General features: G+C 49.7%; 1 protein-coding gene across 13 annotated transcripts; it reads left to right on the forward strand.

Moving 5' to 3' along the window:
* The first annotated feature begins 1 nt into the window (after window position 1).
* On the forward strand, window positions 2–10,927 carry ZDHHC16 (zDHHC palmitoyltransferase 16). 13 transcript variants are annotated; one of them, XM_055352639.2, is made up of 12 exons: window positions 22–221; window positions 3,914–4,093; window positions 5,229–5,476; window positions 5,648–5,842; window positions 5,972–6,060; window positions 6,452–6,480; window positions 7,088–7,221; window positions 7,357–7,404; window positions 8,271–8,356; window positions 9,220–9,343; window positions 9,534–9,604; window positions 10,338–10,927. In XM_055352639.2, the coding sequence occupies exons 3-12, from the start codon at window positions 5,234–5,236 to the stop codon at window positions 10,450–10,452; spliced, it is 1,134 nt and encodes a 377-aa protein (XP_055208614.1). In that variant the 5' UTR covers window positions 22–221; window positions 3,914–4,093; window positions 5,229–5,233; the 3' UTR covers window positions 10,453–10,927. The 13 variants fall into 13 exon arrangements, with proteins under 13 accessions (XP_004049933.1, XP_018890074.1, XP_004049934.1 ...); XM_055352640.2 differs by having other exon boundaries at window positions 28–221; window positions 9,274–9,343; XM_004049885.5 differs by lacking the exon at window positions 3,914–4,093 and having other exon boundaries at window positions 2–221.

Here is a 10,927-nt window from a genome sequence, read left to right on the forward strand (position 1 = left end):
CCGGGGGCGGAACTTCAGAGCTCCACGCTTGCGCCTGCGCGTGTGGTTGAGGATGGGCTGGCGGCGGGTCGGGGTCCGTTGCCTGGCGCTGCGGGCGGCGGGCCATGGTGGTTTGGATTGAGCCGGGCCCGGCCGGGGCGCCGAGTCGGAGGGGGTGGCAGTGAGCGGCGGCAGAGGCTGCGGGGCTCGGTTTGGCTGACTGGGGAGTCGGCAGGCGGCAGGTAAGGGCGAAGCCTCGGCCCTTGCTCCCCATCCTAGTCCCTTTTTCTGGGTAGGGCACTGCCCTGGGGCCTTGTCTTGAGTCCGGGTTCCTGCTCTCGCCTCGCCCCGCCCTGCGGGGCCGTGCCCTCCTCAGCCCGAGCGCACCTTCCGAGCAATCGTTACGCTCAGAGCAGGAGGGAAGGAGGTCAAGCGACCCAACTCGTCTGTTTCACAGATATGGAACCTCAGATTCAGAGACAGGGTTTGACTTGTCCAAAATGATCAAGATAGTTAAGATAGAGCCCAAACTGGAACCCACGGTTTTTGACTTCCAGTCCATCGCAGTTTCACCTCGCGGCTGTCATTGAGAAATAAAACCTTTTCCCGGTTTTTTTGTTGTGTTTTTGAGGAGTCTCGCTCTGTCGCCAGGCTGGAGTGCAGGGGAGCGATCTCTGTTCCCTGCAACCTCCGCCTCCCGGCATCAAGCGATTCTCCTGCCTCAGCCTCCCGCGCAGCTGGGACTACAGGCGCGCGCCACCACGCCCAGCTAATTTTTGTAGTTTTAGTAGAGACGGGGTTTCACCATGTTGGCCAGGATGGTCTTGATCTCTTGATCCGCCCGCCTCGGCCTCCTAAAGTGCAGGGAGTACAGGCATGAGCCACTGCCTCCGGCCTTTTCCCGGTTTTTTAAACTGCAGCTTCCAGTCCTGCGGTCCGATCCTCTTCGCGGCCCCCCATCCCCACTTCAGTAAGCTTTCTCTGGTTGAAAAAGCCGAACTCTGGTTGTGTGGGCCCGTCATCAAAAGATAAGCAGCCCCAAAATAAAGTTGTTAGTCTTTTTCTTCTCAGCGTGTTAGCCCAGAAGGGAGGTCTGCACATGAATAAAATGCTACTCTTTATTGATGTTGGGTATCTCCTACTTGAGATTGCAAACATCCTGAGAGCAGCGTCTTTGTCCAGATGACATTCGCCACGACTTTGATCTCAGTTCACCTGACTTCTGATGGCTTTGCCATCTGTCCTTCCCTGTCCCCTCAGTCGACTTTCCCATTGGGAAACAGATGTGACTTAAAGCCATGGGAAGAGGGGAGTGTTGTGGCCAGCAATCTCCTCCAGTCTGGTGGCAGATGACCAGTATGGCCTGTGACTATTACTGAGGGATCAGAGTACTCGGGCTTGTGCTTGGGGTGGTAGTAAAGCTGCGCTTTGCCCTGTTTCCTCCCGTTCACTGAGATTAGCCCCTTCTCCCCTACACACATCTTTTTGAATTTTGCTTTACCTCTATTTCTTGAGATGAAAAGTCTGGGCCAGGTGCGGTGGCTCACGCCTGCAATCCCAGCACTTTGGGAGGCTGAGGCAAGCGCATCACCTGAGGTCGGGAGTTTGAGACCAGCCTGACCAACATGGAGAAACCCGGTCTCTACTAAAAAAATACAAAATTAGCCAGGCGTGGTGGCACATGCCTGGAATCCCAGCCACTCAGGAGGCTGAGGCAGGAGAATTGCTTGAACCCAGGAGGCGGAGGTTGTGGTGAGCCCAGATTGTGCCATTGCACTCCAGCCTGGGCAACAAGAGTGAAACTCCATCTCCAAAAAAAAAAAAAAAAGAAAAGTCTGTGTGTTCAGTTGCGGCCCACTTACTACATATGTAATTTTCCTGGCATCCCATACCCCATTAGCTAATGGAGAGAGGCCCTAGCCTCAGACTTTGTTCACCCAAATCTGTATCTGTGCATCTAGGAGCTTTGTGTTTACACAGCTGGGCTGATTTCTGGTTGGGCTTGTTTTCAAAAACGACTTCTAGCTCCTAAGTGCCATGATTTTAATAACAGTTTGTATTTCTCTCTTTATGAATCAGGAAGAATGATAACAGCAGACACTTATTTAGTGTTACCACATTGTCAGGAGTGTCCTTGCTGGTATTTGTAGGACAGATAGACATCTGGCCAGGCTTTCCACTTCTGCATCCCTCCAGGTCATTCATTCAACAAATATTTATTGAGTACTTCCATGAGCCAGGTATTGTGCTAAGTGCTTTATAAACATTTCATTTACACTTACCAAAGAAGTTTGCTCTTCATACCTGTGGGTTTCACATCGCTGATCCAATCCAACCATGGATTGGAAATATTTGGGGGCAGCTGGGCATGGTGGTTCGCTCACACACCTGTAATCCCAGCACTTTGGGAGGCCAAGGCAGACAGATCACCTGAGGTCAGGAGTTCAAGACCAGCCTGGCCAACATTGCGAAACCCCGTCTCTACTAAAAATACAAACATTTGCTGGGCGAGGTGGCAGGTGCCTGTAATCCCAGCTACTTGGGAGGCTGAGGCAGGGAGAATTGCTTGAACCCAGAAGGCGGAGGTTGCAGCGAGCCGAGATCTTGCCACTGCACTACAGCCTGGGCAACAGAGCGAGACTTCATCTCAAAAACAAACAAAAAAAGTGTTTATGTGTAGCATTTACTTTGTATTAGGTATTATGAGTAATCTAGAAATGATTTAAAGTATATGGGAAGATACGTATAGGTTATATGCAAACACTATGCCATTTTATATCAGATTTGAGCATCCATGGATTTTGGTATCTGAAGGGAGGACTGGAACCAATCCCTCCGCAGATATGGGGTTGACTGTATCTGTATAGTTACAGAATCATAAAAGGTTAGAGCTGGAAGGGACCTTAGCATTTAATCCCACTCCCTCACTGAATGTGAACACAAGGAGATTGAGTCCCAGTAGAGTTGAATGATTTGTCTGAGGTTACGGAACTGCTTAGGGACAGAATTGAACCCTAAAGAATTGGGTAAATCTGGTCTTTGAAGCAGACATTTCCTGCAGCGCTGAAGAATTTAGGACGTGGTTAAGAATGATCTGAAAAGTGGAGAATAGAAGTTTGGTTTTTTTTTTTTTTTTTAAGACTAGAAGAGGTGTGAGGTAGTATATAATTCGAGTTTATTACAAACGAGGAGTGCATTGGATTTGCATGCTATTGCTACAAAAAGTATTTTGGCAAATAGGAAACTCTCCATTACCTGTAGAAAGGGAATGAACAGCAGTGTGGACAGTCCAAAAGCCACCTAGATTTGTTGTGGGGTAATCTGTTTTGTCCCACTCTTACATTTGATTGTGGGTGTCTACTATTTTAAAAATTCATGCTACAAGCCAAATCATGCTTCCAAACAATAGGGGTGGAAGTTTGAGCTTGAGCTTTTAATTTTTTTTGAGGTGGAGTCTCACTCTGTCTCCCAGACTGGAGTGCACTGGCGCGATCTTGGCTCACTGCAACCTCCACCTCCCCGGTTTCAGCGATTCTCCTGCCTCAGGCTTCCAAGTAGCTGGGATCACAGGCACGCGCCACCATGCCCAGCTATTTTTTTGCATTTCCAGTAGAGACAGTGTTTCACCACGTTGGCCAGGCTGGTCTCAAACTCCTGACCTCAAGTGATCTGCCTGTCTCGGCTTCCCAAAGTGTTGGGAGTACAGGCGAGAGCCACTGCGCCCGGCCTTTTTTTCTCTTTTCTACACTCCCCTTAATTCTTTTAGCTTCCTAGGAGGTGGCAGGAATGGACAGTTTCTTTATCCTGGTGCTGAGCGTAGGTCCCTACTGAATTGTGCCTTCTCCTTCTCTGTGGACCTTGTCTGCTGAGTTTCTTTTCACCTTAGGGCTTACAGGGCTTGTGCAAGGAGGTAATTAAGTGTTTTCTTTGAAAGGTCTTTTGTGGGGATGAGCCAGGGTGCAAGGAGAGTACAATACTCCAGTTACCGAATTGAAACCATCCCTGCAGTGGAGCAGCCTCCTCCAGTTTCTGTTGGGTTTTGAGCTACCTGTTAAATAAGTCAGTGGTATTGTCAAGGACAAAGCCCTCCCTGGCTGCCTCAGGGCAAAATCAGGTAATTTTTTTTTCTGGTGAAAGTCTTTAATCTGCAGAACTGATGAAACTGTCATCGAAGGAATCTGTTAGCGCATCTGTGTCTTCTGTTCTGGTCATTGCCCAGGCAGCCGATCTCTTCCCATGGCTGTTGCATGAGGTAGAAACTGCATAGAGGAGATGGAGGCACTGGCAGAGGTGCCATAGAAGCAGTGAACTGGGAAGTCTGGTTGGGTAGCTTGGGGCTAAGGCAGCAGCTGCAGAGAAGGTTCTTGAGTGTCTAATTAGACTGGGGCAGTGGAGTCCATCAGAGAGGTCAGGACCCGAGGCCTTCATGAATCAACATGGAGGTCCCCTCCCATTGACTCCTTCCTGTGTTCTGCTCAGAATACCTGGAGTTGTCTTGGCTACCATTTCCTTGGGGTGGGGCTGGGAATGGAATTGGAGACAAAGCATTTTCTGTCATGCAAGGGGTAGCTGGCTGTCCTGACAGGAGACAGGGAATCTCCTGCTACCAGGTTGAGTTGGCTAGCCTGTGACATCAGCCCAGAGGGAGTAGGAAGGAAGAGTATCTTTTGCCAAGACTTAAATAACACCAGGAAATACCTCGGTGCAGGATCCACATTCTGTGTACTCATTCCTCCATTGGCTGTTCTTTGGTGAGGAATAATCATCTGAAGGTAGGTTGATGCACTAGGGCAGTCAGGAAGCCCTGGCAATCTCTGCTACAGTGGCCATGCCCAGAGACACAGTGGACAGCTTTGTCCATGTTGGCCACACTCCACCCAAAAGTCTGTCTACACAGACAACTCCTAAGACTGCTTTGATTTGGAGTGGCCTTTCTCACCCCTTTCCTGTGGCCTGTTGCTTTAGGTGTGCATCACCTTGGATTTGCTATGCAACCATGTGGTGTAATTTAAGTACAATTTCTGCAGGCTCAGAACCGTCAGTTTTACTCCCTTAATCTGGTTGGAACATTGGCACTGGTCAGTCCGTAGAAAAGTGAAGTAACCTTCCTACTTCTCATAGTTGGTGACTGGCCTAGCTGGGTCTTAGTCTTAGGTCTTTGCCCTCCAAGTGAGTACTCTAGGCCTTCCCACTAGCGGGGTAGGGAGGCAGGGCTCAGACTAGATCCTCACAATGGTGTGCTCTCATAGGAACCATGCGAGGCCAGCGCAGCCTGCTGCTGGGCCCGGCCCGCCTCTGCCTCCGCCTCCTTCTGCTGCTGGGTTACAGGCGCCGCTGTCCACCTCTACTCCGGGGTCTAGTACAGCGCTGGCGCTACGGCAAGGTCTGCCTGCGCTCCCTACTCTACAACTCCTTTGGGGGCAGTGACACCGCTGTTGATGCTGCCTTTGAGCCTGTCTACTGGCTGGTAGACAATGTGATCCGCTGGTTTGGAGTGGTGAGTGATGTCCAGGGAGCAGGAAAAGGGGTGTTGTGGGGAGCAGAGGGACATGTCTCTCACAGACCCAACCCAGGTTTTGGAGGCCGGCCCCCACCCCCAGGGAAACTCCGAGTCTGCTTTGGGCATAGCTCTTGCACCATGTCTCCCTGACCTTGCTGGTGTTGGCAGGTGTTCGTGGTCCTGGTGATCGTGCTGACAGGCTCCATTGTAGCTATCGCCTACCTGTGTGTCCTGCCTCTCATCCTCCGAACCTACTCAGTGCCACGACTCTGCTGGCATTTCTTCTATAGCCACTGGAATCTGATCCTGATTGTCTTCCACTACTACCAGGCCATCACCACTCCGCCTGGGTACCCACCCCAGGTGGGTCCTCACAGGAGCATTGGGGGAAGTTGCTGGCTATGGGAGCTGGTCCCAGGAGTGGGGAGAGTACCTTGGTATGTTTTGAGAGACAGAACTGGTGCTGCCACGTTATGCTCTCCCTTCACACAGGGCAGGAATGATATCGCCACCGTCTCCATCTGTAAGAAGTGCATTTACCCCAAGCCAGCCCGAACACACCACTGCAGCATCTGCAACAGGTGGGTCTTGGCTTTGCTCTCTGGGAATCCCAGCTGTGGTCCTTCTGTAGCCCTAGGGCAAAACCTAACCTTGAGTTTGCTAAGACATGGGTGAATCACCCATCGTGTCCCAGGTGATGTGCCCTCTTCTCCTGACACCTCATCCTTAGGATGGTCCTGTGAGTTAGGCATTATTACCACTTGTGAAAACCGAGGTTTGGAGAGATGAGTTACCTTGTCCAATATCTTATAGCCATTAAACTGCAGAGCTGGGTTTGAAGCAAGGCCTGGCTGTCTTCAAAGTCTGTGCCCTTTCCACCTCAGCAGGATGCTGGTCCTTGTAGGGAAGGATTGGCACTGACATCTCAAGAACTTTGGCCACCGTAACAGAGCCTGTGTCCCTTCCTCACAGGTGTGTGCTGAAGATGGATCACCACTGCCGTATCCTTTTGCTTTCTCTTCTGCCAGAGGCCTTCTTTAGCTCCAGAGCACTGTACAGGGTTAATGGCCACCATTTTAGCATCACCCTGCAGAGAACACTGGAGTTGAGGAGTTGTGGGGGCTGACCATCTCCTGGGAGAGCAGGAAGCTCACACTCTAGGACGGATCTTCTTGGAGCAAGGAATCTTTTAACACCTCTTTCTTTTCTAGACTCTCATGCTAACAGCTATTGGATGGAAAGAGATGTTTGGGCTTCTGTGGTTGTTTACTGTGTACGCCAGATAGAACCATGGGTCCCCAGCTGCTGTTCCACACAGATGTTTGGCTAACTCCAGCTAGGCTGAAATATTGGCAGATTCATTTTACTGAAGGATTTCAGTTTCCGTGACTTCTTGGTGGGACCTGAATGCTCTGAAAAGCTTTGAGCATTTTTCACCTCAACCTTGGGTGTGAACAGTCTTGTATTTTCTTGCCTTTGGAAAGTAGTTCTTAGTGACTGGAAGCCTGAGGCTTGGGTGATGTTGTCAGGAACCAGGGATGAACCTGAGGGGCCTGGACACCGCCTGAAATTGTGTTTGATTCTAGTCCTTAATCATTTCCCAACCAGCCTGGCTAAACAATTGTGTGGGCCACTATAACCATCGGTACTTCTTCTCTTTCTGCTTTTTCATGACTCTGGGCTGTGTCTACTGCAGCTATGGAAGTTGGGACCTTTTCCGGGAGGCTTATGCTGCCATTGAGGTGAGCTCATCAGGAACAGGGCAGCTCAGTAGTGCAGAACTTCGGGATGTAGAACCTGTCCCTAAGGAATGGGGCTGGTAGCACCCCATCCTAGAGGCCTGAGAGTATAACCAGCACTGTTTTCCGTCCCCTTAGAAAATGAAACAGCTCGACAAGAACAAACTACAGGCGGTTGCCAACCAGGTGGGCTGTCCCCACCCCACTGCCTCCTGCTGCTCAGGCCTGGGGGTATAGAGTTGCTAAGGCATCTGGGGCCGACCTGCCCATGTAGTTGTAGAGGCTGCCGAGAGGCCACTCTAGACCAGATCAGGAGTGTTCAGGCAGGCTGGCTGTGGTGGGTAGACTAAGTGGCCTACAGGCAAGCTGGAAGTCCCTGGTATGTGACAGTTTTGGCTATCTATCCCGTCATCACCTCTCTTTGGGCCGAGCAAGCAATCTGCCTTGGTGATGGCCTGAGCAGCAAGGAGTCTATGTTAGTCTGTGTAATGGGGTTCCAGGGGACAGAGATCAGGCTGAGCCAGTCTGATCATCCCTTGCTCCTGGTCCATCTGCATCTGGATCATCCCTGCCCCCCAGTACCTTTTAGGACTCCTTAATCTGCTGAGCCCATCTTGATTGTATTTCTGCTGCCCTTTCACAGTCCCTAGTGGAGCTCACAGTCCCTAGTGGTTTTCCCCACTCCAGTCAGTCCATTCTGGGTATGGTCTGGTCTCCTCTCTTGGGGATGCAGCTGCGCAGTGAAGGAGTTCTGGCTGGGGATTGGAGTGGCTTCCCCTGGAGCCCCATTTGTGTTGTCACTCTTAAGGCCCAGGGTCAGCTTCTCCTGTGCTTCACCATCCTGTCCAGACCCTGCTCTGCTGCCCAGTGTTTGTCCATGTGGTGATGCCGCTGGGCTTGGTCCACCCATCTTGGCTGCTACCCTAACTCCTCTGTGGCTTTACCCTGTTTTCTCTGCCTGGATTTGGATCATTTCCTGCCTATAGGTGCTGGGGGCAGTTGCTGGAGACCCACAGAGCGAATGAGCCAGCTTTGCTGTTTTCTTTTCCTAGACTTATCACCAGACCCCACCACCCACCTTCTCCTTTCGAGAAAGGATGACTCACAAGAGTCTTGTCTACCTCTGGTTCCTGTGCAGGTATTTGTTTTTGATAGTTTTAAGGGAGGGGAAGCTTCAGAAAAAAAGTTTTTTAGGTGCCCACACGCAGGCAGAAACCCATTCCTAAGTGAACTGCCACTGCTCTAGTCTAATTTAGGCTGGCAGAGAGCCAGCGCTTTCTTCAGCATTCAGGGCAGGGAGCACTGAGGATATTGGCATTGCTTATTACTAAGCACACGGATGCAAGTATGTGCTTGATATGTAACCAAAGTAAGTTAAACTCCTTATTTAATCTTAGCACCTGTCTAAAGGCTGGGTGACTGTATTTATAGACGAGGAAAACTGAAAATTGGGGGCCAAGGGGCAGTGAAGTGAAGTGACTTGTTCTATGATACACAGCTAGTAGGAATATTAGCACTGGAATTTGAATTTCATGCCATCCCATTCCAACCCTGGGTGTTTACTACCTCCCACTATCTCCCAAGCATGGGTATTTTAGGAAATATAGAACATTTTCTCAGCAATACAGACTTATTTCTCTATTCTCCTTTCCACATATTCTCTTTTCCCTTAACAACAACAGAGATGGAGTCTTGCTATGTTGCCCAGGCTAGACTCAAATGATCTTCCTATCTCAGTCTCCTGAGTTGCTGGGACTACTAGGCATGAGCTACCATGCCTGGCTTCACATCATTTATTCTTAGGCCACTTTGATGCTTTTTCATTGATGCTCTTTATAGACATAGTGAAGTAAAAGTTTATCTAGGATATATGCTGGGAGGTGAGGAAGACTTAGGTAGTAGAGAGGTTCCAAACCAGTTGTTACTGCTTAGCTCAATTTCAGACATACTTCCTCCAGCCCTCTCTAAACTACCCACCAGTCTTCGCCCCTCTTTTCTTAGTTCTGTGGCACTTGCCCTGGGTGCCCTAACTGTATGGCATGCTGTTCTCATCAGTCGAGGTGAGACTAGCATCGAAAGGCACATCAACAAGAAGGAGAGACGTCGGCTACAGGCCAAGGGCAGAGTGAGTAGGGTTGGAGGCTCGGGGTGGGTAGGTGGGTAACTGAACTTGCTCTCCTGTAAACAGAGGCCATGGGCAGGGCTGACTAGGGCAAGCATTGTAAAAGGCCAGAACTACTCTATCTGAGCTTTAGCTTAGCCAATTTAGTCTCAAAAATTAGAAGTTCAAAGAAACGTGTTTTTCTTGGCTCCAGGTATTTAGGAATCCTTACAACTATGGCTGCTTGGACAACTGGAAGGTATTCCTGGGTGTGGATACAGGAAGGTAATGTAAGACACACAGACTAATGCTGTCCAACAGAACACTGTCATGAGAAAGATGTTCTATGCCTGTGAGCACTTGGAATATGGCTAGTGGCTACTGTGTTAGCACAGTTCTAGACTCTAGGAATAGAGATCATTGTTCATTTGAACCAGAAAGGCTTGAGGCCAATACTGTGTGGTTTTAAGTAACAGATGAGGCTTCAACATGACTACAGTAGAATCCTAGGAAAGCTGTGCTCAGGAAGGGGCCTCTGGGTGTAGGACACGGTGGCCACCAGTCACCTCTCACTTGGAGAGCAGTGTCTAGAGTTCAAGCCAATAATTTGTGAGATTAAAATAATCTACTTGTCACAGAGGCCCTAAGACAGTAACTGGAGCTAGCTCTCTCAGCCCAAGACAAGGGGAAACAATTTTTCAAATGGCAGTTACTGAGGCGGTAACAATCAGATGAACAGACGTGCCTTCCCTCCTCCCTTTCCCATGTACATGACACTCCTATCACTGTGCTTATAGTGGACCTTTAGAAGTTTAGCTCGAAACCTTAAAAGGCCTTCAAAGCACCAAAAGGTACATTTGTTGGATAAAATTGGGTAGCAGAAATTAGAACTTTTGTTACTTTCATGATTGACACCGAGGTAGCTTCAGGATACCTTGATGTATGCTTGTTAAGGAATGATGATCGGGAAGGACCAAGAATTCTTGGAACTCAGAGACATTTCTCTCTTCTCTTCTAGGCACTGGCTTACTCGGGTGCTCTTACCTTCTAGTCACCTGCCCCATGGGAACGGAATGAGCTGGGAGCCCCCTCCCTGGGTGACTGCTCACTCAGCCTCTGTGATGGCAGTGTGAGCTGGACTGTGTCAGCCACAACTCGAGCACTCATTCTGCTCCCTATGTTATTTCAAGGGCCTCCAAGGGCAGCTTTTCTCGGAATCCTTGATCAAAAAGAGCCAGTGGGCCTGCCTTAGGGTACCATGCAGGACAATTCAAGGACCAGCCTTTTTACCACTGCAGAAGAAAGACACAATGTGGAGAAATCTTAGGACTGACATCCCTTTACTCAGGCAAACAGAAGTTCCAACCCCAGACTAGGGGTCAGGCAGCTAGCTACCTACCTTGCCCAGTGCTGACCCGGACCTCCTCCAGGATACAGCACTGGAGTTGGCTACCACCTCTTCTACTTGCTGTCTGAAAAAACACCTGACTAGTACAGCTGAGATCTTGGCTTCTCAACAGGGCAAAGATACCAGGCCTGCTGCTGAGGTCACTGCCACTTCTCACATGCTGCTTAAGGGAGCAAAAATAAAGGTATTCGATTTTTAAA

This window comes from Gorilla gorilla, chromosome 8 (assembly GCF_029281585.2).
Source record: "Gorilla gorilla gorilla isolate KB3781 chromosome 8, NHGRI_mGorGor1-v2.1_pri, whole genome shotgun sequence".
Taxonomy (NCBI): Eukaryota; Metazoa; Chordata; class Mammalia; order Primates; family Hominidae; genus Gorilla; species Gorilla gorilla.